Here is a 27353-nt window from a genome sequence, read left to right as displayed (position 1 = left end):
CCCAATAGGAGGGCCGCCCGGCGTCTGGCACCGCCTTTCCCAGCAGGCTCCGCCCTGGCGGGGCGGGGAGCCGAGCGTCGACGGCGAGTGGGGCTCGCGCCGCGGCCGCGGTTCTGACCCCGACCGGCTTCCCGCGACCCCGGCCCCGCTTTCCGCTCTGTGGGCGCCCGCCGCCCAGGCCTGAGCCACGATGTTCCGGATGCTGGGCGGCAGCTTTGACGACGACCCCTTCTTTTCGTGAGTGCGGCCGCGCGGGGCGTCGCGGCGTCGGGGGCCTGGGAAGGAAGGGGGCGGGGGTCGTGAGGCCCGGATGGGGGTCGTGAGGCCCGGGCGGGGGTCGCGGGTTCCGGGGTGGGGGTCGTGAGGTCCGAGCGGGGGTCGTGAGGCCCGGATGGGGGTCGTGAGGCCCGGGCGGGGGTCGTGAGGTCCGAGCGGGGGTCGCGGGTTCCGGGGCGGGGGTCGCGGGTTCCGGGGCGGGGGTCGTGAGGTCGGAGAGGGGGTTGCGGGTTCCAGGCGGGGGCAGTGAGGTCCGAAGCGGGGGTCGCACGTTCCGGGCCAGGGGGGCCGAAGTCGTGAGGTCGGGGCGCGGGGGTCGTGGGTTCTGAGGTGGGGGTCGTGAGGTCCGGATGGGGGTCCTGAGGTCCGGATGGCGGTTGTGAGGTCGGGGCAGGGGTCGTGAGGTCCGGGGCGGGGTCCAGAGCGGGAGTCCTGAGGTCCGGAAGGGGGTCGTGAGGTCGGGGCGGAGGTCGTGGGTTCCGAGGTGGGGGTCGCTGGGGAGGCGGGGTCGCGGGGTCTGAGGCGGGGTCGCGGGGCCGGCGCAGGCCGGAGCGGGGAGACCAGGCCAGGTCTCTAGAAGCCGAGCCGGCCTCCCTGCGTGCCGCGGCCTCCGGGCTGGGAGAGGGCCCGGCGGGCTGCAGGCCTGATGGAGCCCGCCCGGTGTTCGACCTGCCTCAGGTTGGGCCCTGCCGGGTGTTCGGTCCAGCCCGTGTTCGGTGCCCGGCCCCTCTGTCCACCAAGGTGGCCGCGCAGCTCGGCGCCTGTAGAAAGGTTTTCAGGTTGAAGTGTGTGCTTGAGTGAAGTTCTGAACACTTTCTGAAGAAAAGTTTTATTTGACGTGAATGTGTGGCTTCTAATTAAAAATACTAAATATGAAGGGGAATCACTGAACAGATACAGGTGACATCGATCAAGTTCACAAACTACTTGTGTGAACGGCAGCTCCTTCGTACAACTTCTTAAAGGTCATAAAAATATCCCAAATGATTAACCTAGAAAATGTTCATTCTAATTCAACTGTACGTGACCCAAGCAAATTTATTACAACAGCTTAACTCATTTAAGAGCTGTTGGGACAGTTGTGGTCAGTGTGATTTATTTTTTAACAAATTTAAAATTTAAAAATGTAGTGTTTGTGTTTTGTTTAAAAAACAAAAACAAAACCTCTGAGAGCCAGGATTGACTTTATCCTTAGATGAGCTGAGCTGTTGAAGTGGCTCTTATGTATGTGTAACGTCACCAGTTAGGATTATGATGTATAATTTTGGGGTTGAATTGTATCCCTAGTTATCCCAAAAGGAGCAATACCTTAATTAAACCTTGGATGCACAATTAGTATCATCTTGAAAATGTCTAGCAGAAGTGTAATTTAAACTGTTGAGTGACTCTGAGCAAAGGCAATGAACCCAACACTCAGGACCAGAAATAGTAACAGACCACAAATAGTCAGTATCAAAGACACCTCTGGCCTGGAGCAAAGAAGGGCTGTCAGCTCACCCGAAGTCCACTCACTCAGGCACTTGTGCCTTCTTCAAAGGCAAGCAGAAATATCAAAAGTAGAAGATGGACTGGTTGTAATTAACTTTGTAAAACTAACCCATGCTTTTAGTGTCTTTCCTTCACAATTGTATATAGACTCTTTTTGAGGATAAGAGGAGAGAATATGAGTCTATATTTACTTCAGGTAATCTGCCATTTGATCCACCCCTCTTACTTTAATCCCAAAGTGAGTATCCAAGACTAAATGCAAATCAAACATTATGTTGACCCTGGTGTGAAAATCACAGCTCTTGCCCAGCGTCTTTAAATAAATATATCCTGTAGCCAACATTGTTTCTGGTCACTAGGTTCCCTTATGCGTGATTTAACATGATGTTCTATAAAGGCCTTGTAAGGGTGATCTGGTGCCCGTTATATTGGATCATCATTATTTTTATTAAACAAATCTCATTGTAGATAGCATTGTCTAATTACAACCCAACCATCTCTAAATAATCCACTAGCCCCCGAAGTGTCAATATAAATACATCGAGCTAACTATTCAAAACAGGCAGGCAAAATATATAAACTTCTTGGTTATAAAATTTGCATTAGGGGCTGGGAAGGTGGCTCAGTGATAGAGCGCTTGTCTTGCATGCCTGAGGACCTGGGTTCGATTCCTCAGCACCACATAAGTAAAAAGAAAAAAGCGGTAAGTGGCGCTTTGGCTCAGGTGGTAGAATGCTAGCCTTGAGCTGAAGAGCTGAGGGACAGCGCCCAGGCCCAGAGTTCAGGCCCCACGACCGGACCCAAAAAAACAAACAAAAAAAAATACCAACAAAAAAAATAAAATAAAATTTGCATTAGGATAAGTAGGCTCACATCTGTAATTTTAGCTGCTCAGGAGGCTGCGATCTGAGGATAGAGGTTCAAGCCAGCCCTGGCAGATAAATCCATGAGAGGTGGAGCTTTGGCTTAAGTGGTAGAGCCTTGAGTGAAAAGTGAAAATAATAGTATTTCATCAGAAAAGTATAAGAACACTTAAAAAGTGATATTTTTCTAAATTTTGTAACTGTTAAAAATGAGGAGTAAAAGGTGGCACTTCTGCCATCGATTTTCTCTTAAGAATAGTACTTTTTTCTCAAACTTGTATTTTCTAAAGATACATGTATAGGCAGAAAAACTTAATTTGAGATTAAAATGATTTTGGCCTCTATTTATACCCTAAACAACACTGATGATTTAGTGTGAGCTCAGAAATACCCGGTATGGTTTAGAATTTTCTACTTGGTACAGAAGCATGATCATTAATCTTATGTGCTATAGAAAATAAAACTCTGATCAGAATTTCTTTCTGATGAAATTTTAATTTGGGTAAAAGTAGTTCCATAGTCAGTAGCTATGTTATCACTTGTCAGCTGATAAAAATTAAAAGCCCAGAAGCAGTCTGGCAAGTCTATCAGCTTGTTTTTAATAATTAATTCTTGTATTTTCCCTAAGCAACTCAACTCTTCCTATGTGTCTTTCTTAGCAAGAACTAACATTAGTATATCTATAATCTCTATTTTTAAATTTTTGGAAAACTTTATTATTTTTCATCTTAGAAGTAGTTGGATTTATTAATGGATACTACTTTGAACTATCCACTGACTGAACTGAATGAAAGGCACACACTGTTTATGACTGAGAACACTCATAACAAGAAATAAAACAATCTCCTTATTAAATATGCTTTTGTAAACAATGCCAAGGCTATTTAAACATAATACCTAATAATACTTAATAGAGTCTGAGGGTAGAGATTCACCAAGATGTTATAATCTGGTTCTATGTTTATTCTGCCACAGACATCTCTTGATCTAATTGTTTAACAAAAGTAACTTGAAAATTCTCAGCTAGAATCAAAGGTTCTGATTTTCAAGGCCCACTTCATCCCAAGATACTCAATAGCTACTGTCAGAGTAGCTACCTTAACTTTCTCCAAGTATTTCAGTACAGAAATTTGTTTTAAATAAACTTGGCAAATTCTGAGGTCATATTTGATAGGAGGTGGCTCTATAAACTTTGAATTGGAAGACTTTTTCATGTAGACTGTTGATCTTGGGTCATTTATTTGGTTCATGAGTCACAAGCCAAGCAGCACCAGCTGAGCATGGCTCTGTTGCTGGCTGAAGGAGTCACCATGGATAGCACCGCCCCACAGTATTGCCCCGTTCTAGTGGCAACTGCTGCAGATACCCAGGACAGTAGAGGAGGTGCTGCAGAATGGTGGGCGTGGCTCTCAAACACATTGCTGCCAAGGATGAGCTCTGGACCGTTTTAGACTGCACTTTTAGCAGAGGACATGAGAAATGCCTTCTGTCTTCTGGACCTTTAATCCATTGAAGTACTTCTACCAGGTCTAGTTTCTACTCTACACAGACTCAGCTCTGTGAACTCTACTATAAATCTATAGAATTCATGCCCTCCAGGCTTGGTAAGAAATGTACGCATTATCCTGCCCACGTAATTGTAACTCCTCTGTACAGTATGTTCACAAATAAAATTAAATTAAATTAAAAAAAAAAGAATTCATGCCCTCCAGATCCCATTTTATGTTGTTCTGTCCTTCAGTTCTATTGGATTGAAACCTGGCTTTGATGGCTTTTTAGGGCACTTGGAATCAAACCCAGAAACAAATCCCACCTGATGTCATTTAATGGACAAGTCCATCTCACTGAAAACAAGGGACAATTTCCTGACTGAGAGCCATGGTCATCCATTGCCTAAGCTCTCATTCTACTCAGAACAGTAGAAGTGAGGAATTTTCCTTAATGAGTAGCACTCATGACACTTATATGTTATTCATTTTTTACTTCTAAGTTAAGAAACACAAGTAGATATACTTTGATACAGACCAAAGAAGGTCAATATCAAAATTACTGTCTTTGAGTTTTAAAAACCGGACAGAGTTTTAAAACGAGGCTCACACCTGTAATCTTAAAGTACTCGGGAGGCTAAGATATGAGGATCTGGTTCAAAGACAACATGGGAAGGAAAATCTGTTAACTCTAATTAACCACCAAAAAACAAATGCCAGAGTGAAGCTGTGGCTCAGGTGGTAGAATGCCAGTCTTGTGGGAAAAAGCTAAGGGACATTGCCCAGGCCCTGAGTTCTAGCCACAGTGCTAGTACCAAATACAAATAAAATAATAAGAAGAGGGAATTTGTAAATTAGGAAACTGAGCAAAGGAATGTCTTTTCATGTGTAGCACCAAACCACAGAGGTGGCAAAGTATAGATTTATAGTTTGATAAGGAAGAAAAAGATATGAAATAGGTCTTCAAATGTAAGAACAATTTCTAGAACTAATGAAAGTCTGGAATGCCAAATAAAAGTTTGAAATCCTTGGAACCCAGATTGAAAAAGACAGTTCAATGATGAATGGATAACTTTATAAAACTACACTTAAACCCATGATGCTGCAAATACAATCCATAAATACATACTATATACTACTACAATACACATAACCACGAAGATTTCAGAGAATATAGATCTTGTAAAAAAAAAAAAAAAACTACACTACTATACAGGCTTAGCTAGAATGAGCTAGAGTGAGAAGCAGCATTGTCAATTCAACTTCTCCATCAGCATTAGTTGTATTCCCACATTGATAAGACAGGATCATGTAGATTTCTGCGTCTAGGTAAGCTATTGCTTTGAGTGTGCAGTAACTTTAGACATAGGACACATGGAGTCTACGGTGCTCAAAATACTGTTAGGACCAAGAGAGGAGGTAAAAGACAAGAAGCAGTGGGAATTCAAAATACTGTTAGGACCAAGAGAGGAGGTAAAAGACAAGAAGCAGTGGGAATTCAGAGGTAAACCAAGCTCAGTTCTTTTTGCTGGAGAGAGCTGGGATTAAAGCAGCCTCTACCACCTGTTCTTCTAGCAGAAATCATTGTTTACTCTTTTCCTCCCTTGGGACCAGCACAGAGAGAAACCCAACTCTTATCCAGCCTGCCCTTGAGGCTTGCTTACACCACGGCTGACTGAAGAATAATGTTTTCTGTGTTTCATGCTACAGAATACATGGTGGAAGCTCACCCAGAAGTGGTGATATCCTTAGTCACAAGTACGGGAATGGGGTCTCAGGAAGAGACTTGACTTCTAGTGCATCCAGGCACCCCAGGGTTGGTGATGGCCTGCTTGAATTAAATCACCAAGGACACAGGACACAGAGCCCTGGCACTTTTGGGTGTGCTGTTGGTAGTGGGAAAACAGGAACTTGCACAGCTGCCAGCTTCCTGGTTGGCTAGCAATCTCAAAGAAGGTTGAGAAACTGTTTTAAGACTTAAGTATATATTTTGCTGTTTGACCACTTGTGTATTTAGAGTTCTTAGAAGTGAACATTAACTTCCCATAACTTCTATAGCTTTGTCTATCTATTAAATAGGAATTGTATCTTTATGGTGTTCATGAAACTTTCCTATAGTTCTCAATATTCATGTTTCATAAATGAGGTACGATAAGCCAATGTTTTTTTACTAGTCTTATGTAGAATTTGTACTGTTGACTGTCCAATGCCTGTGCCTGGCGGCATTGCCCTCCACCTAAGCCACTGGAGATGTGTTGCATTGTGGAACTTTTCAAAAATCATTTGTTAGGGGGAAAAATGAAAATGTCTTTTCATTATTATCATAGTAGAAAATAAATAGAAGAGGTTTTCACAAATAGTACTTGGAAGCAACAGGCTTTTTATTTCTCCTAAATTCTTTTTTTGTCTTTTTAACAGGCATCCCCAAATAATAAATGGTAGCATTTAGCTTCCTACTTATTATTTAAACTCTTTAACACTTACTAATCTTGCTTTACTCTGCCTCTTTTCTGCAGCGATTCATTTCTTGCACACCGAGAAAGTATGCGGAACATGATGAGAAATTTCTCTGAACCTTTTGGAAGGGACTTGTTCAGTATCTCTGATGGTAGAAGAGCCCATCACCGCAGAGGACATGATGCTACTGAAGATTACATAGCCGTAAGTTCTTCATTTGAAAAGACAGTGAGAAGATCCGAGGGATCTAGAAACAAGTATTACAGAAGTGAACAAGAAATGACTGGCACTCACATTGCAGAAATGGCTCCTGCATAAAACAAAACCTATTGGGAAGCCAAATCCTGGAACAGGGAAATGTTGGTGGAAAAGAATTCCACTAGCTACCATAGCCCTTAGGTGATGTTTAACCCATTCTTTTTTCACGCGTGTTTTTAATCTTGCAATCTTTTTCCATGTCTGCAATGAGAGCAAACAAGAAAACATCCTTTCTGGTCCCATATACTTTTGAGTGTATTTGTGTGCACATGCCATTGCTGGGGCTTGAACTCAAGGCCTGAGCATTATCCCTGAGAGTTTTTTGCTCAAGGCTGATGCCCATACACTTGAAAAATTTTTTTTACAATAGTAGTGACATCAGTAGCATAATGGTTTGTCTCTGTTGGAGCTGCAAGTGTTCATCTTCTGAAAGATACTTTTGGCCTAGAGAGCTTAGAGTAAACATAACCTTTTCAGAGCCTGGCCTAGCCACAGTATGCTCCCCTCCATTACCCTGAATGCCACACATGGGCATTGCAAATGCTCAGAGGGAACAAAATGGATATTTCTATGCCAGAACTTTTTTTTGCCTCTATTTATTTTGCTTTTTTGGCCTCAGGAATGGTAGTTGTAGAACAAAAACTCTACCAGAGTTGCTATTTAAAATGAACATTTGAAGTTGAAATATAGATTAATACAGAATTGGTTGATTAAAAAACAAAAATATGTCATAAAACATTTTCATATTTTCAGCTTCTAGTAGCTTAAATAGAGCAAAATGTTTTAGGACATCCTAAGAAGTTTAATGAATAAAATTATATTTGTCAACTAAAGCAAGATTAAATCCTTATGTTATTCTTTTCATATACATTATTCCCAAATAGCATATTCCCATTTAAGTTAGTTTTCCTTCAATAGAGAATGTTATTATTCTATATATATGTGCATGTGTGTATGTATGTATATATGTATATATGCAATCAGTTAATATCGAGGAAGCTTTTAAAATTCATTTCAGAGGAAAGACTGTCAATAGAGCAGAAAAAAACAATTATGAGTGTTAGAAATCACGTGAGCTTTAAAATACTTCATATGTCTGTCACCGCCACAGCAGGAGGAGAATAGGACACTGTATTATATGCATTAATGAACTTTTAGCTTTTATGGAAGAAGCAAGAGCAATTTTACTCCTTTACTTAAAAATACTGAAATGAAGCTTGTTCATTATTCAGCAAATACCTTCTTGTTGAAGGTATTTGTCCACAGCAGCTATAACTCCAAAGATTTCTTTCCTGGACACTGCACTGAGTGTTTAATGAGATCTGAAATAAGAAATATATGACCAAATAGAGAAATTTCTGTGAAACTTTAGTTTGTAAGGTTCATAATTTAGAACTATGTGCACTTTAGTGTGACTTGCCAGAGTGACTTTCAATCAAGGAGGAAACATGGAGTAGAGGTAATATCAATGCAGAATGTAGCAGTTGGACAGGAACAGCTAAGTAAGGAAGATCAAGAATGAAAATCTAGTTGTTCCCTTGTCCTCATAGGTGGGCTGCTATTACAAAGTACAATTCTGCAGGTTGGGAAAACACCAAAGTCAGAATTTATTTTTATTTATTTATTTATTTTGTCGGTCGTGGGGCTTGAACTCTGGGCTTGGGCGCTGTCCCTGCACTCTTCAGCTCAAGATGAGCACTCTACCACTTGAGCCACAGCGCCACTTCCGGTTTTCTAGTGGTTAATTGAAGATCAGAGTCTCACGGACTTTTCTACCTGGACTGGCTTTGAACCGTGATCCTCAGATCTCAGCCTCCTGAGTAGCTAGGATTACAGGTGTGAGCCACCGGTGCCCAGCCCAAAGTCAGAATTTTTTTAAGCCAGTTCCTGGGGCTTGAACTCAGGGCCTGGGCATTGTCCCTTAGGTTTTTCACTCAAGGCTGGTAGTCTATCATGTGAACCACACTCTACTTCTGGCCTTTTGGTGGTCAATTGGAGATAAGAGTCTCCTAGACTTTACTGCCCAGATCTCATCAGCCTTCTGAGTACCTAGGATTGCACAGCATCCGATTTTCTCTTTGGCCTCCTCTGTAAGCCAGTTACTCCCAGGACCTGCCCTGTCTCCTAAGGGCATTACCTTTTAATGCAACTGCATTAGATTCCAATGGATGAAAACAGAAACGCTCTAAATGTGCTCTGCCAAATATGGTAGCCACTCGTGAGCTGTACCAGTAGAACCCTTCAGTGAGCCTCGTGTTCAACAAAAGCAAAATTGGACAAATGGGATGGTATCAAACTCAAATGCTCTGTAAAGCAAAGGAAACCATTAACCAAAGTAAGAGACTACCACATCATGGAAGGAAATATTTGCAAACTACACATTTCATTAGGATTTCATATCCAAAATACATAAGGCACTCAGGCCACTCCATAGCAAGAAAGAAAATAACCCCACTAAAAAAAGGGAAAAGATGTTTTTCTGAAAGAATACACATAAATGGACAGTAGTTGCATGTAAAATATTCTAATTGTGGGGGAAATATAAATTAAACCATAAAGAGCCATACCTTATATGTGTGAGAGGGTAACTTTCATAAAGATGACAGCTACACTGTGCTAGACAGGCTGCAGAGAAAAAGGAGCTCCTAGGAATGGAAATGAATGCAGCTCTCAGGGAAAGCTATGGTGGTGTGTCCTCCAAAACTAAAAATAGGGGCTTAGGCTAGCTGGGCAGTGCAGCATTTGAGTGGCATGCGCAAAGTCGCATAAAACCCCAGCAATACACACACATTCAAACACAAATACTAAAAATAGAACTTCCTTATTACCTAGCAAGCCCACCATCTATGGAGAGAAACCTGCAGTCAGTAAGTGCACAGTGCATCTGTGTTTCCACCACTGCTACAGCGGAACTCACAGTCGCTGAGGACGCAAGTCGATGAGGAAGCAAGTGTCCATGCATGAAGAAAAAGTGATTTTTATACATACATGGAATCTTCTTCAGTCCTAGAAAACAAGGAAAAGCCTGTGATTTTTGGCAGCAAGGATGAAGCATTGATGCTAAATGAAATAAACCAGGCACAAAGAGACAAAGCCACATGTTTTGCATGTATGCTAGATCCAGTAAAGCTAAACTCAGATATAAAGTGTGGACAGCAGCTACTTGAGGCTGGAGTGAGAAGAGAAGGAGTGGGAATTAGTGACCCAAAGACTAACCTCTCAGATGATATATTGCCCAGAGATATTGACTATACTGAATATTTCAAAGTAACTGAAGGAGTTGCTAATGTTTCATAAAAAATGGTGATTGGATCCCACCTCATTTTTTTTTAATTTTATTTTATTTGTGAACATACTGTACAGAGGGGTTACAATTACATGGGCAAGATAATGCATACATTTCTTACCAAGCATTGCAGCCTCCTCCTTTGTTTACCCTTCACCTCCCCTCTCAGCCTCCCCCCTCCCCCCCACCCAATCCTTCCCCCCCCTACTCCCCCCCCACCGACATTGTAAAGCTCCTTTTTGACATGACAATTTGTACTTCTCATTGTTGCAACAGGTCCACCTGAATCCTTAAATGACTTGTTTTTCCCCATCTCCTCCATAAGTTATACTGACATCAAATATATTGAAAGCGGGGGTTATACTGTGGGGGAGGGACATACAAAGCAACAAAGAAATAAACTTATAAATGCGTTAGAAACACATGCATGAAAGAAAAAAAACATTAAAATACCTATCTAAGGATTCATTTTCCTAACATCACATTATCTGACTTTTTCCGCTTGACTCATACATATACTAGATATTGCAAATAAGGGAAACCATGGGACCTGTGTTTCTTTGTGTCTGGCTTACTTCACTTAATATAATTTTTTCCAAGTTTTTCCATTTCCTAACAAATGGGGCAATGTCATTCTTTCTGATGGAGGCATAGAATTCCATTGTGTATATATACCACATTTTCTTGATCCATTCATCTACTGAGGGGCATCTGGGTTGGTTCCATATCTTAGCTATGGTAAATAATGCTGCAATAAACGTAGTTGTGCTGGTAGCTTGAGTGTGGTCGTGTTTGTAAACCTTTGGGTAAATGCCCAAAAGTGGGATTGCTGGGTCATAGGGGAGCTCTATGTGAAGTTTTTTCAGGAACCTCCATACTGCTTTCCAAAGTGGTTGAACAAGTTTACATTCCCACCAACAATGAAGTAAGGTTCCCTTCTGTCCACATCCCCTCCAGCATCTGTTGTTGTTAGAGTTCTTGATTTTTGCCATTCTAACTGGAGTGAGGTGGTATCTCAGTGTTGCTTTGATTTGCATTTCTTTTATGGCTAGGGATATTGAGCATTTCTTCATGTGTCTATTGGCCATCCTTCTTTCTTCTTCAGAGAAGTTTCTCTTTAAGTCTTTAGCCCACTTATTTATTGGGCAGTTGTTTCTTTGAGGATTTGTTGTTGGGGGGTTTAATTTTTTGAGTTCCAAGTATATTTTAGATATGAGACCCTTGTCCGTTGTATGGCTAGTAAAGATCTTCTCCCAATCTGTGGGCTTTCTATTGATCTTGCTAGCTATGTCGTTTGCCATGCAGAAGCTCTGCAACTTTATGCAATCCCATTTGTCCAACCTTTCTTTGATTTGTTGTGTTTCCGGGTCTCTATTCAGAAAATTTCAGCCTGAGCCAAGGAGACCTAGGGTTTCTCCTATTCCATCCTGTAATGTTTTCAGAGTGTCTGCTTTGACTTCGAGGTCTTTGATCCATTTGAAGTTGATTCTGATGCAGGGTGATATATAAGGATCTAGCTTTAGTTTTCTACATGTAGTTAACCAATTTTGCCAGCACCATTTACTGAAGAGGCTGTCTTTCTTCCATTCTATTGTTTTAGCTCCCTTATCGAAGATTAGATGGCGATAGGTCTGTGGGTTCATTTCTGGGTTTTCAATTCTATTCCATTGGTCCTGAGGTCTGTTCTTATGCCAATACCAAGCTGTTTTGATTACTATGGCTTTATAGTAGAGTTTGAAATTTGGTATTGATATTCCTCCAGCAGTGTTCTTTCTGTTGAGGAGCGTTTTTGCTATTTGAGGTCTTTTGTTGTTCCATATGAATTTTTGGATTGCCTCTTCTGTTTCCTTGAAGAATGAGGTTGGAATTTTGATAGGTATTGTGTTGAATTTGTAGATAGCCTTGGGAAGTATTGCCATTTTCACGATGTTAATCTTTCCAATCCAGGAGCATGGGAGGTTTTGCCATTTTTTAAGTTCTGTGTTGATTTCCTTTTTCAAGATTTTAAAGTTTTCATCATAGAGGTCCTTCACTTCTTTGGTTAAGTTAATTCCTAGGTATTTTATTTTTTGTGGGGCTATTACAAATGGAGTTGCTTTCCTAATTTCAGCCACACTTTTCTCATTGTTGGCATACAGAAAAGCCATTGATTTTGGGGGGTTAATTTTATAACCTGCTACTTTGCCAAAGTTTTGAATCAGCTTGAGTAATTTGGGAGTGGAGTCTATGGGATTCTTTAAATATAAGATCATATCATCTGCAAAGAGGGAGAGTTTTATTTCTTCTTTCCCTATTTGGATCCCCTTTATGTCTGCATCTTGTCTTACTGCTGTAGCTAGACATTCTAATACTAGATTGAAGAGAAGTGGAGAGAGTGGACATCCTTGTCTTGTTCCTGAGTTCAGAGGAAATGGCTTTAGTTTTTCACCATTAAGTATAATGCTGGCTGTAGGTTTGTCATATACAGCCTTTATTGTATTGAGGAATGTTCCATGGATTCCTAATTTTTCCAAAACCTTCATCATAAAGGGGTGTTGGGATCCCACCTCATTTTATCCATTCATCAGAACTCACCTTGTCACCTGTCAGTGTCTACACTAATGGAAGCAAAGTGCCTATTATTACTAAATGAGGTTTTATTTCCTTTCGAGAAAAATGAATTTTAAATAGCCATCTGTGGTTAGGGACTATCGTGGGCAACAGGATAGACATTCAGATAAACCCCAAAACATCTCAATTGCCCTTAGCCAACAGTGTAAGGAGAATTGATCGCCATTCATGAGCCTCTGACTTGCTGCTCACGTAGTAATCACTGATTTGAACACTTCCCCACAAAACTGCAGGTTTCATAATTATGGGAAATAAAAGTAAGTGGTACTTTTTACTGTACCAGATTTAGAACAGCCTGTTTTATACCACCTTGAATAGTCTCGCAGTGTTTTACTAGTAAGGCAGCTGAGTAGTAATGCAGCTGAGATGCAGTTCTTTTCTCCCCTGGTTGTGAGGCACTGGACAAGTTAATGTCTGGATTTATGTCATGTCAAAAATGAAAATGAAAACAAGCAGCTGCAGCACCACCTCTACCCAGCCTATCTGTCCTCAGTAACTAGATGGACTGCAGGAATACAGACACCAAAAATGGAAAAGGCATTCCTTCCCTTCAATGGAGATGTTTGTAAGCCAGGTATCCATCTTGTAAGGACTAGTTTGGCATGCAGCTAATGTAATGTGTGCATTTCTTTGATAGGTCCCTTGTAACTGAAGACATGACACTTAGGCCTGGTGGGACCTGCCCATCAGATCTCTTCTTTCACAAAACAAAAAACCAGATAGAAATAGGAATAGAAAATAGAAATAGGAATTCTATTGGTATACTCAACAGGCTTTGGAGAGTACGGTCATAAATACAAAGTATAAATATGTATCACCTGATATAATTAATTATACAACTTAAATTGAGGGTTTCTATCATAACTTACACAGGAAAAAATAATCACTGAATGATAAAACGTTATACTGATTTATAAATGATACCATTTATGATGATAGTTTAATATTGTGAATGGCAAAGCCTTGGTTGTGGTGGGTTTTGTTTGCTTTGTCTCTCTCTGTTACCCGGGCTGCTCTGGAACCCACACGGCCTCCTGTCTCAGCATCCTGAGTGTGCGATTTCAGGCCTGGGCCACCACACCCAGCTTCTCTATACATTTTACTCAGAAATTTGAATTTTGCTTTCAACATTTAAAACTTCCATTTTTATGCATCTAATTTTTTTTATTTTGTGGTTGTTGAAGAATACAATTTTTGTGAACTATAACTTGATTAAATATTGTTTTGCATATCACAGGCTCTAAATTCTAAGCTGTGAACCTTGACCCTTACTGGCTTCTTATTAATTACTTATCCCAAGGAGCTGGCCCTTAGGGGATAATTAATTTTTGTTTGTCAGTCCTGGGGCCTGAACTTCTTTTTACTTAAGGCTAGCACTCTACCATGTGAGCCACAGCGCCACTTCTGGCTTTTTCTGTTTGTGTGGTATTAAGGAATCAAATCCAGGGTTTCGTGCATGCTAGGCAAGTACTCTACTGCTAAGCCACATTCCCAGCTGAGATAATTAATTTTTATCCAATATCACTGCTAATATTTGGACTTTTATTAGTAAGTGAACTTTTTTTAAAAAATTATTAGTTGTAATATTAATGGATTTAAAAGGTAAAATTAATGGATTTAAAATATATAGAATAATTAAACAAAGGAAAGAAGATTTAACCTTAAGATCATCATTTTACCTCACCTTCTAATTAATTCTAATATGAATTTGCATTTCCTCTGAGAAATGCAAATCTTAACCCACAGCCTGTACTTTTTCTGTCACCGCCTTACTAGCAAAGTGCTGTTCTCAATGACATAAGGCCTCCCTGTGTGTGGCCAGGCTCCTGTCAGGCCTTACAGTAAATAATAAGCAGGTAATTAAGAATCCATAGTGTCTCTTGATGAAAATGTTCTGTAACATTGGGAGCTCTGAGCTGTGTGGTTGTGCAGTACATTTTTGTTTTACCTGTTATTATATAACAAATGCAACCAAAATTAATTGGATATTATCTTTTAGGCAACAACTTTTTCTCTTGTACCTTTTGGCAGTTTTGGCAGAATGGTTTGTATCTTGAGACACAAATCATTTTATTTTTCACTAACTCAAGCATTAATATGCATGTCACTAACTTTCATATTGACTTTGTAGTAGTAGTGCTGGAAGCCTCTGCTTCATGTGTTGAATTTATCTTAGAGCCCCAAATAAATCACTCTTCAGAAATAAAACTTAAATTTTGATAGGTTCACACAGAAGTGTTCCCACAGTTGTGTGCACAAGTCCAGGACCCTTGTGCAAATAGGGCCTTTGCACAGGTGAGCCAGCCCGGCCCTGGGCAGGGGCATGCTGCCTGTGTCTCCCTGTCCCCTTTGGCAGTTGCCCAGGCTGCCTCTGACATACATACTGCTCTCCTGACCAGAGAGCAGTTTGTCCCCTGTCCAGAGCTCCTGGCGGGACAAGTGACATTTAACACTCAGAACATTCTTGTGGTGGGGGCACAGCCGTGGTAGGGGCAGGCAGGGTTTTTTGAGTACAGTGGGTTGGAGTTGATTAGGGAAGCCTTTATGAACCTTGGCTTAGTGAGAGTCAGAGAAAGCCTGGGGAAGAAAGGGAGAGTGCAGCACAGCACAGCACTGGGGGCCCTGGGCCCTGAGGGCAAACACCTTTAGCTCTACTGTGTGCTATGGTGGAAGTATGCAGTCCATATAGACAAGGGGGGAGAGGAAGCTGGACCCTTGCAGGCCACAAGGAGCGAGCAGGACATGCACTAGATTGCCTTTTATCAAAGCTAATAGAATCAGATTCTTTTGCTCTCTCTCTCTCTCTCTCTCTCTCTCTCTCTCTCTCTCTCTCTCTCTCTCTCTCTCTCTCTCATACTAAGGTTGGACCCTCTCACTCACTTGTTTGCTCCACTGGTTCTCTACCACTTGAGCCATACCTCCAGCTCTGCTCTTTGCTCATTATTTTGAAGATAGTGTCTTACAGACTTTTCTGCCTAGACTGGCTGCAGTGACTTTCTGGCTCTCATTCTCCGTGTAGGCAGGGTTACCGGCTTCTTGCTCCCCACTAGATTCTCATTTTAAGAGGTCAGTGTGCCTCATTCAGAAGGAACCACAATGCACAGGGGAGGAAAGGAGACCAGGAGGCCATGGAAGCATTCTGTATGCTTGTGATGGCTTCTACTTCATAATGGCCAAGGTCATCGGGGAAAATGATATTGTTTGAGAGACAAGTGAAGATATGTAGGTGCTGCCACTTGGTGTTTGCTTGGGTTGAAGGGGGTTGGGGATGGGGCTCTGGGATAGCTGAGAATCTCAGTAACCACAGGACCAGAGCAGGTTGATCCGGTGTAGATAGGAGAGAGGGTGGTGAGAGAATCGGATCTCTTTCCTTGTGTTATCTCTGAAGCATAGACATGCATGTGGATGGTAGACAGATTATCAAAGCCAGAGATACCTTCTTAGCCCTCTTTTGTCCTGCTGGGGATCAAACCCAGGACTTTGTAAATGCTAAATGGGTGCTCTGCTAGTGAGCCACGCCCCCACCCAGAGCTAGCAATAATGTGTTGATTCATTTCAGAAATTATTTATTGAGGCCCCTCCTTTATGTGTCAGGAATTATTTTAACGACTGGAGACATCATTGTAAAAAAGATAAGATACTCCCACCTTGCAGATACTTTGTCTTAATGGGAAGACGCAATCAACAGAACCGTTTGAGCCATGATCCTGAGGAGAGGGAGTATAGCTGTTCAAGGGGTGGGTGGAGGCAGGCTGGTATCTCTGGGGGCCTTGCTGGGGGGACACTCTGACAGTGAGAAGGAGCCAACTGCAGAAAGTTGGAAGAACATGTTTCAGCGTGCATACTGCATTCCCGGGAGCTCTGGAATGTGCCCCGCTTTCTGTCACCTCAGGCTGTTGGCACCCACAGCTAGTACAGATGTATCTTTTTTGGGGGGGCGGTCCAGTCGTGGGGCCTGAACTCTGGGCCTGGGCGCTATCCCTCAGCTCTTCAGCTCAAGACTAGTGCTCTACCTCTTGAGCCACAGCGCCACTTCTGGCTTTTTTCTTTTTGCTTATGTGGTGCTGAGGAATCGAACCCAGGGCCTCATGCATGCAAGGCAAGCACTCTACCACTGAACCACCTTCCCAGCCCCAGATGTATCTTTTGATGACTTGTTTGACCAGGAAATGAGAAAAGGGTGGACTCACTTCCGCCATGCCCCTTGCTTCCGTCTCTCAGGAATTACATGGGCCCTGTTTCTCAACCTAGTGTTAAAATAGTTGGAATATTTTTGGATTGGCATCACATTTCTTTAAGTGCAGATTATTTCTTTTCCAGTCCTTTCTTTAAGCTATGGTGGCTGCTATACTGGCAAATGCACTTATTTGCATGCTGGAATGTTGAGGGGAAGGAGGGAGAAGGGAGAACAGTAACATACCAGAACCATTTCCACCCAGAACATGCCACTCAGCATTAACATCAACTGAATTCTGCTTTGAGAACTCTGGCATCCATATGCACGTGCACATATGCATATGTTCATAGGCAAATACACATGTATGTGTGTATTCACGCGTACATATTTGCAGCGGTACAGTCCCCTAATCATTTATGTTGGGTGTTTGGGATTTTCCTATATGTGTCATTTTTTAAATGTATAATTATGTATAATTCTGAAATTATTTTAGCCTGATTACTGCATGAAACCCTACTAAATGAATCGGGAAAACTTTCAGCTGTTTTGGGAAGATTGATTTGCTGCTTTTGTGTTGTGTTTATAGTTAATAATGTACCTCCTAATATCCTGTAGCATACAGATGTCAGCCCTTTTCAGGCAATGGACCGAATGATGTTAAATATGCGCGACAGTATGCAGGAGTTACAGAGAAACTTTGTAAGTACTGCAATTAAGCATGGGGACACTGTTTTCAGTTATCAGTACCCTGTTTTACTGTGGCTTTCAAGCATCTTTTAACCATAGTCTAAAAAATTTTATACAATTAACTCATATAGTACTTATATACTTTATAAATCTCCTGGAAACAAAGTTTTATCAAAAAATTATACTATTTTCAGTGTGTGCCAATAGTATATATTTTACTTTTTAAAAAGTCATCTCTCACTAAATTTAGTTCACAATTAACTGTGAAAAATAGTAGTCATTTTTTACAATACTGGGGATCGAACTCTGTCTCATTCTTGTAGATCGTTTCACCACTTAAGCCATGCTCCCAGCCTATTTTGCTTTAGTTATTTTTCAGGTAGGGTCTCAAGTTTTTGCCCTGATCATCATTTCTATGGCTTCCTGTGTAGCTGGGTCTCAGGTGTGCACCAGCATGCCTGGCTTATTGATTGAGTTTGGGTCTTGCTAGCTCTGTGCCTGGGCTGGTTTGGAACTGTGATCCAATTTCTGCCTCCCAGGCAGTGCATCTCCAAGACTGGTTAACTTTTACTTTTTAAAGATTCAAATAAATAATTCCACTAAGTCACTATTGTGAGGAAACATTTTATATTAATTTGTATATCTTATGTCTCCTTAAAAGGATTTGTAGTACCTAAGAAATTAAGGTTTAGTGTTAAAACAACTTCTGAAAACAGACATGTTGGGAATCACATTTAACACTAGGTTATAGAGCTATAGTCCAAATGCAGGTGCTAATCCTCCCAGTTCTCATTAACATGAAAACAAGTTGACTCTATATGAAGACAATTTGTCATTCCAGTTATACACTTTGGATCTTATGGGTCATTAGTGAGTGCACAGATCTCTAGGGAATTATATTAGCACAGATTTTATTCCTGTGCACCACTTCCTAGTATACAGCTAATTGTCTCCAGACAGGCCAGATTGCGCACACAGGACAACCACTGGTAATTTTGCTACTTTATTATTATCAGAGGTTTCAAGGGTAAAACACCTTCATTCAAATCTAAGCTCCAAGGTCTCAAAGATTAAGGATCTCTGACTGAATTCCTTGTTACTCTTACAAGGAGAGCAGATGCTGGTCCCAGAACTTGAAGGCGTTGAGGACCCTCTGGGCATCCATTTGATGAGCCATGTTGGTGGTATGGGTAGACCTGATTGTTAGTGTCGTGTTGTTCCTGACTTGAACTCTGTGCCATTGAGGAGATTCTGAGTCTTACCCTTTCACCTCCAGGGGAACCTGTCAGTGGATCCACATGGACATTCATTTTGTTCTTCATCAGTTATGACTTACTCCAAAGTAGGCGATGAACCACCAAAGGTATTCCAGGCCTCTACTCAAACCCGGAGGGCTCCAGGAGGAGTAAGTGTTTGAGAACATTCTTAGAGCTTCATAAAGTTGTAGGGTGGTAGATTGCCTGCATATATGAGTGCTGAAGTTCTAAATTTTGATCTGGTAAAAGGAGGGGGCACTGATGTTAGAGGTCATCACTGTGAAACCATTAGAGGTCAGTTGGGTTTAGTTTATGGTAGTTTGGGTTTCCCCTGAGAGGGTGACTTCTTTAATATAATTTATTTTGGTGTTTGTCACCTTTCCATTTTGGCAAGATGAATGGACACTAAAAGAAGTGCTTGTTTTATGAACTAAATGTCAATTTGTAGTGTACATTGAAAACAGATTTTTAATTTTTTTTGGGGGGGTCCAGTCATGGGCCTGAACTCTGGGCCTGGGCGCTGTCCCTCAGCTCTTCAGCTCAAGGCTAGCACTCTACCGCTTGAGCCACAGTGCCACTTCTGGCTTTTTTCTTTTTGTTTATGTGGTGCTGAGGAATCATACCCAGGGCCTCATGCATGCAAGGCATGTGCTCTACCACTGAGCCACCTTCCCAGCACCAAGATTTTTAATTTTTTTTTGCTTTCCGCACACCTTTATTCTCAGAGTGACCTGTGTGAGTAGTAAACACTCACATTGCCCACTGTTATAGGAATCACATTCCTTCTTACATGTACCCAAATCCCATATACGTGATGAGTTCTGGGTGGCAAAAGAGGATTTACTGTTTGCACCTGTCTGTATAAATTTTAAATTTTTAAATTTTTAAGTTAAAAATTAAATTTTAATTAATTTTAACTATCAGTAAACTAACAGATTGGCTATAAAACTCCTGCCATTCTCAAGCATATTGTTACAATTGTATTCTTTATGTGTACATTATGAAATCTAGTGAATTGCTTTTGTAGGTTTCTAAACTTTTTATAAGTGGTATCATTATTGCATTTCTTCAAGCTTTCCTTTGCTCACTAATATATTTGTAATGTTTAATTAGATTGATACACAATTCTGGTTCCTTTTCACTTCTAATAGTACCTAAAATAAAAAAGGCTCAAAATCTTGGCCATTTTTCAGTGACAGATATTTTAGTGCACCAATCCATCTTCACATTTTCTTGTGCAAGGCTAGGAATGTGATTCTAGGTTGTCAAGTGTGTATGCCTTCATCTTAATCTGAGTTACCATTCTTTAGAGATAAAGCTGTGGGCATCTACAAACTATCCTATGTAAATTCCCATTTTTCCATGGCCTTCTTAGTACTTAAACTTTAGTTTGCCAAAATAGCGAATGTGAAATATTTCATTTTTTCAGTCCCTTAATAAAAAGCATGCACTTTTAAATGATAAACCTCATGGTACTTGATCAAATTCATTATGGATATTTAACTTGGTAAAAGTGACTCTGTGTGTGTGTGTGTGCGCGCGCGTGTGCGTGTGCGTGCTTGTGCTGGTCCTGTGGCTTGAACTCAAGGTCTAGGCTGTGTGTGTGTGTGTGTGTGTGTGCTTGTGCTGGTCCTAGGGCTTGAACTCAAGGTCTAGGGTGTGTGTGTGTGTGTGTGTGTGTGTGTGTATGTGTGTGTGTGTGTGTGTGTGTGTGTGTGTGTGTGTGTGTGTGTGTGTGTGTGTGTGTGTGTGTGTGTGTGTGTGTGTGTTTGTGCTGGTCCTGGTGCTTGAACTCAAGGTCTAGGCTCTGTCCTTGAGCTTTTTTGCTCAAGGCTAGAGTTTTATCACTTGAGTCACAGATCCACTTCTGGGTTTTTGGTAGTTAATTGGAGATGAGAGTCTCACGGACTTTCCTGCCTGGGTCAGCTTTGAACCATGGTCCTCAGATCTCAGCTTCCTGAGTAGCTAGGACTACAGGCATGAGCCACCAGCACCCAGAAAAGTGACAGTCTTAAATAGTTACAGATGTCTCACAGTGATGTTAATAACCATTGGCTCTCCTAACTATGCTGATAGCATGTGCTTCCAACTGAGAGGAAGGAACCAGATACCCCACAGTATCTGCTGTCCTGCTTTTAGAGGATGCCATGTGGATTTCCATCTGCCAGATTGTCTTTAACAACAGTTATTCTCTGTTTCAATATTTGATTACAAGTTGGAAAAATGTGAAATGGTGTTGGCTTTGTTTGGCCTCTCCATTTTCACTTACCAGTTCAGGAAAAATCAAAGACCTAGCACCAGTTTTACTCCACATTGATAGTGGAACTGAATATAGTTACTCTTGTTTTTCTTAGTGTATGAATTGTCCAAAATAATGGATATTTTGTTCAGTAGATTTATTGCATTACCTCACTAAGTCATCAGTCCCTAAAAGAAAAATTTAGAAAGAAATCCAGTCTGTGTATTTAAGTAGTGATTATATAATTATCTTTAAGTAGCTGTACAAAGAGGTTAACATAGAACATGTCAGTTTATAAGTACAATGCATCTTGAATGATGTCATCCTTCTCTCACAACCTCTCCCTCAATTTTCCTAGTTTGATAGGATATGCATTGAATAATAGGATTGCATTCTCTCTGCTCTTTCTTCATAAGATAAAAGAAACCAGGAAAACGATCAGAGACTCTGACAGTGGACTGGAAAAAATGGCAGTTGGCCATCACATCCATGACCGGGCACACGTCATCCAAAAGTCAAAGAACAGCAGGACTGGAGATGAGGAGGTCAACCAGGAGTTCATCAACATGAACGAACGTAGGTTATCACAAAACCAATACTCTTCCTCCAACGTTAAGTCATCATCATATAACACCTGATCTTCACAGCCATAGTTGGCAGCATGAAGAATCATTTGTGTTTATTGTTTATGAAATGTAATCCTTTGAATTGTTATTTAGTAATATATTAATAAAAAAGCTAGTTTTTAAATATTTTTCTAAGGTAGTACTAGGGCTTTAACTCAGGGCCTGTGACATTGTCCCTTAGCTTTTTTTTTGCTCAATGCTAGCACTCTACCCCTTGAGCCACAGCTCCACTTCCTGCTTTTTAGTGGTTAATTTGATATAAGGTTTTTAGACTTTCTTGCCTGGGTCAGCTTCAAACCATGATCCTCAGATCTCAGCCTCTTGAGTAGCTAGGATTATAGGTATGAGCCACCAGCACTTAGGTAAGCTTTTAATGTTTTTGTAGGGGGACTGATATTTGATCTTAGGCCTCCACACTTGCTAGGCAGGTGCTCTATTGCTTGAGCCATGTCCCTTCCTTCTTTTCCTCTAATTATTTTGTGATAGGACCTCACGTTTTGCCCAAGCACTTTCCTTCATAGCTGGAGTAACAGACATGGCATCACCATGCAAAGCTTTTCTCTTGAGATGGAGTCTCACCAACTTTTTGCCCAGGCTGGCCTGGAACCACGGTTCTCACAGTCTCTGCCTCCCAAGTAGCTAAATTAGGCCTCTTTCCTGTATGCTACCTGTTACATCATGCATATATACAAGCAGAACTCTTTTAGATATCAAAAAATAGAAAATGTCCCTATTCATTACAGTTTTTAATTCTACTAAAAGACAACTTTAAGTAAAAAATTAATTTTATTTTAATCAGTATTAAGAATCAAGCTTTCTTCTTTTTTATTTAAAATGACATTGAAATATTAGAAAGTATTCTGAAGCTGGGAACTATGGCTTATACTGGTAATACTAGCTACTTGGGAGGAAGAAATGAGGATTCTGTTTTGAGTCCAGCTTGGCTTAAAAGTTAGTGAAACCAGCCAGGTGCCGGTGTCTTATGCCTACAATCCTAGCTACTCAGGAGGCTGATCTGAGGATTGTAGTTCAAAGCCAGCCCATGCAGGAAAGTCCATGAGACTCTTACCTCCAATAATCTACTCAGAAAAAGCTGGAAGTGGCTTAAGTGGTAGAATGCTAGCCTTGAGCACAGAGAGGCTCAGGGACAAGCCCTAGGACTGGAAAAAAAAGTTCATGAAACCCCATCTGGATCTGGATGTGGTGGTGTATGCCTGTCATCCCAGCTACACAGGAGGATCGTGGTCTAGGGCCATTCCTGGCCAACACAAAAAGAAGACCCCATTCAAACAACAACTAAAGCTCCACCTGTAATTTAGCTTTCTCAGAAGGCTGAGATCTTGAAAACTGAGGTTTTGAAGCTGGTCCCAGCAAAAAATCCACAGGACTCTCTCTCCAGTTAACCAGCAAAATGCTGGACTGGTGGCATGGCTCAAGGGTATGGCCACCCACAGGTGAAAAAAGTACAAAACCTAAGTTCAGGCCCTGGTCCCAGCACACACACACAGTCACTTAAGGCAAACAGGAATGGGGGCATGACTCAAGTACTAGAGGCCCTCCTGCTGAGCAAGCCCCACGATCTGAGTCGAAACCCCAGTATATAATAATAATGCTGTATCACAGTTAGGAGCTTAAAAATTATTGCTTCATTTTAGAAAAGGAAAGGGCTTCTATTGAGTTTGATAAAAAATTCTTTTGCAATAAGATTGAAGCTACATTATCACGACTTTAATTACAATCACTGCAATATTATCATTGGAAGATACATTGAGTATCCCTCCGGAGGGCCCTAAAAGAACAATCTAAAAGAAAAATCTAAAAGACAATCTAAAAGAACAAGAATGATCACTTATGTGTTGTTGTTTCTATAAAAGTTAGATTACCTACTTCATGACCCCTTACTATGACGGTCAAGTCCAGCAACCTATCTGCAGACTGAAGGGCTCTACTTACAAGGAGCTGGTGGGGTAATAGGAATGCTAGCTAGAAGAAAGACCATAAGTGATTCATAAGGATGGTTGGATCTTTATGGTCCACTGAGTAGACTGTGATGTCCAGGCAGGCAAGTGAAAAGCGAGGTCACAGAGACATTGACAGGCATGTGAGACCAGCAGCCATGACCTGAGATTTGACCCTGAGCAAAGACTTCTCCATGGGGAGGGCTCTCCCTGCTCTGGCTGAGGCTGGCATGAAGCCTGTGTAGTGAACAGTGATGGACAATGGATACCCAAATATTTATTCCTCAATTTTCTTATCTGATATAGATGATGCTCATGCTTTTGATGACGAGTGGCAGAATGAGATTTTGAAGTTCAAGGCCGGGGGCCGCTCACGCAATCTAGAAAACCCTAGAATGCGAAGTGTTGGTCATGAGAATCCAGGATCACGGGAACTTAAACGAAGGTAAAGATGCTGGTAAAAATGGTGTTTTTAAAAGGCCATTTAAAGACAAGTTGTTCTCTGACCTCCTCTCAGGAAGTTGGAAGAACAGTCAAGTTGTATCCACAGTGTCTTCTGTGGTGAAGGCTCCAACACCACGTGGACCAGTGGGGCATCATGGGCTGTCTTTCCTTTCAGAATACCTCTCTGGGCCCTTTATGCCAGAGTGCTTTCTATTAAGTCTTGAAACTTACTTCCATCTTGATGTTACATAATGTTTGTCTCACACTGAGAATTCTGTGATTAAAAAGTCTATGTTAAGGGGCTGGGAAGGTGGCTCAGTGGTAGAGTGCTTGCCTCTCATGCATGAGGCCCTGGGTTCGATTCCTCAGCACCATATAAGCAAAAAGAAAAAAGCTAGAAGTGGCACTGTGGCTCAAGTGGTAGAGCGCTAGCCTTGAGCTGAAGAGCTGAGGGACAGTGCCCAGGCCCAGAGTTCAGGCCCCACGACTGGACCCAAAAAAAAAAAAAAACCCCAAAAAACAAAAACAAAAAAGTCTATGTTAAGGTTCAATAAGAAATCCATGCCCCAGTTAGAGAAAACTGTCTGTTAGGCTTCAGTTGTGGTTTAGACAGCACTGAGCCTGTGCCTGCCCCTTCTTCTATTGGTTATTTTTGAGGTAGGGACTTGCCTTCTACCCAGGGTGGCCTGGGTTGTAATCTGCCACTTGTGCTTCTCTGTCACTAATGGTGATAAGCACGGGCCATTGAACCAGCCATCAGTTAAGACAGAGTTTCAGAACTTCACTGGGCTGGCCTTGAACCTCAGTCCCCAGTTTCTGACTCCCAGAAAGCTGGGATTCTAGGCTTGAGCCAGCACACCTGGTCACAGAAGCACACACTTAGTGGGTGACTTTAGCGCTGTCCCAGAGCGGCTTCTGAAATGCCTCCAGCAGTGCAGAACATGTGAGCACACTCTGGGTCAGGACGGCAGCCACTAGCTCCATGTGGCTATTGAATAACACGTGGCATAGGACTGTAGACGGAGGAACTGAATGTTACTTCACTTACTTGATATAAATCTTACCACCACATTGAATAGCATTGTTCAAATTACAAACCAATTCACCTGAGGTAAATAGCCATTGCTTTCTTAACCATCCAGTGGTCTGTCTTCTGTTTCCAAGGCTGCCCAGGAACTATCAAGTGAAAACAGTGCTTTTAATCTTATTTGCAATGCAAATATATCTTCAAAACCTGTTGTTGGGGCTGGGAAGGTGGCTCAGTGGTAGAGCGCCTGCCTTGCATGCATGAGGCCCTGGGTTCAATTCCTCAGCACCACATAAGCAAAAAGAAAAAAAGCCAGAAGTGGTGCTATGGCTCAAGTAGTAGAGCACTAGCCTTGAGCTGAAGAGCTGAGGTACAGCGCCCAGGCCCAGAGTTCAGGCCCCACGACCGGACCAAAGAAAACACAAAAAACTGTTGTTTACCTGTTTTCTTCCTCAGGGAAAAACCTCACCAAAATCACACAGAAGGTGGCAGAAGATCCAGGGCTTGTGTGGACAAACTGAATGTCAAAGGGTCGCCTATGAGGATCAACAAAAAATAAATGGCCGTGCACTTCACCTGCCTGGTTTTTATCGTTTGAACAGAGAAAGTAGTGGTGCTGGGTTAACATGCGTGAGACCAATCTCCTGTGGGTGCTTTCCCCTCATGTCTCTGCTCTCACAGCTTCCAATTTCATCCTGTTACTGTTGTAGGAATAAAACTTTGATTTTCACAAATGCGATTAAACTGGAAGATATTTTGTAAAGCTCGTTAGGGCATACTAACAGATTGATTTGAGCTAGTTCTGTTACAAGAATAAAGGCAGGTTATTTCCACTAACACTACACTAGAGTGGTGTTAGTAAATGTTTAATTTCTCAAATTTTATTATATAAGCAACAAATATTAAGCTTTAAAAATAACCTAGCAAAACTATGCCTAGCCCTGTTTCACAATAAATTATTTTGAAAGTGGTCAAGAACAGCCACATAGCTTGTATTGAAACATTATAGACTGCTAATGTGCTTGAATTTTCATGTTATAATTTCTATGTGCAGAATAGTCTTTACATTACACTCCTACCACTCAGCAGTATTTAGATTAACCTTTCTCTTTATTTTCCTAAGGTGGCATGTTTCCCTTCTCCTTTTTAACAAATAGATTAATTTCTCTCCAAGGTTAACATTCTGAAATTGGAGAGTCCTCAGAGAAACTTTTCACCTTCTTTTGACATTTAGAAAAATTCATTTGATCGTTGGAAACTGGAATGATAGATTGTCCCAAAATTTACTAGACAGGCAATGTGGGTGCTTGAGCAAGGTGTTTAATAATGTAATTGTTCCTTCTTGTCATTATACCCTTAAAATTCATCTTGGCCTTTTTATTCTAGAACTCAGGCATTAGTGTATTTTTATAAAAAGGTTGAAATTTACAAAAATATAAAAATCTTAACTCTTACATTTGTTGCTTTAAATAATACTTCTGTCAAGGGAGAAACGAACAGAAGAGCCATTGTCCCTCAGTAATCCTAATACAACTTCTTTTAAGTTTAGAAGTAAAATGATACAGTGGTGTTCATACTAGTTTGAGGTTTTTGTTCATTTGTCGGTGGTTATAGGGTTTGAATTCATGGCTGAGTTAGACAGGTGCTCTACTGCTTCAGCCATGCCTCCAACCCTCTTTGCTCTGGTTATTTTTGAGATAAGGTCTCACTTTTTGCCCAAGCTGGGCTTGAACCAGAATTCTTCCAGTTTCAGCCTCCTGCGTTGTTAAGATTGCAGGTGTGAGCCACAGTGCAACTGTAACTTGTTTCAGTCATTAAAACAAGATTTAAGTCAGTTAATTTATTTTTATGATTAACTGAGAGTATAATTAGTTAAAACTTTCTTCTAATAGATAGATTAGGATATGTATTGGGAAATTTCCATAAGAAAATTTTGATAACATAAATATTATTTGGCCAGACAACCTTTCTAGCCTCTTTATTCTTTTGTCTAAATCATTACACCAACAATAAATTATATTCATTTAAATCTAAAACTTCCATAATTGTACTCATCAGCATAATGCTTTTAAGTCATAAAGCAGCTACAGAATGCATACTCTTTTTCCTTAAAGTTGTTTGTCATGGAAATTAAATAATAATTGAAATAGACATCTGTTTCTTCTTATGCCGCAGTGACTTCTTAGGGAGTACTCAGAGCACATGTGATGTCTG

General features: G+C 41.2%; 1 protein-coding gene across 3 annotated transcripts; it reads left to right on the top strand.

The window, feature by feature from the left end:
* The first annotated feature begins 45 nt into the window (after positions 1-45).
* On the top strand, positions 46-25714 carry Mlf1 (myeloid leukemia factor 1). 3 transcript variants are annotated; one of them, XM_070022867.1, is made up of 8 exons: positions 46-237; positions 6631-6775; positions 14725-14769; positions 17518-17601; positions 18866-18994; positions 21501-21660; positions 23975-24113; positions 25596-25714. In XM_070022867.1, exons 1-8 carry the CDS (start codon positions 191-193, stop codon positions 25696-25698), a joined length of 852 nt encoding a protein of 283 aa, XP_069878968.1. In that variant the 5' UTR covers positions 46-190; the 3' UTR covers positions 25699-25714. The 3 variants fall into 3 exon arrangements, with proteins under 3 accessions (XP_069878968.1, XP_069878969.1, XP_069878970.1); XM_070022868.1 differs by lacking the exon at positions 14725-14769 and having other exon boundaries at positions 48-237; XM_070022869.1 differs by lacking the exons at positions 14725-14769; positions 17518-17601 and having other exon boundaries at positions 48-237.
* The last annotated feature ends 1639 nt before the right edge of the window (positions 25715-27353 follow it).

Source organism: Dipodomys merriami, unplaced genomic scaffold, assembly GCF_024711535.1.
Source record: "Dipodomys merriami isolate MVZ:Mamm:240054 unplaced genomic scaffold, mDipMer1.0.p SCAF_154, whole genome shotgun sequence".
NCBI lineage: Eukaryota > Metazoa > Chordata > Mammalia > Rodentia > Heteromyidae > Dipodomys > Dipodomys merriami.
The sequence above is the reverse complement of the archived record's forward strand: the minus strand, read 5'-3'. Positions and strand labels throughout refer to the sequence as shown.

Bases quoted from the DNA above. Each gene is read 5' to 3' on its own strand.
- Mlf1 (XM_070022867.1), top strand. From the start codon at position 191: ATGTTCCGGATGCTGGGCGGCAGCTTTGACGACGACCCCTTCTTTTC. The intron at 6,776-14,724 runs GTAAGTTCTTCA...ATTATCTTTTAG, and splicing joins CTACTGAAGATTACATAGCC to GCAACAACTTTTTCTCTTGT. The intron at 18,995-21,500 runs GTAAGTGTTTGA...TTTCTTCATAAG, and splicing joins CCCGGAGGGCTCCAGGAGGA to ATAAAAGAAACCAGGAAAAC.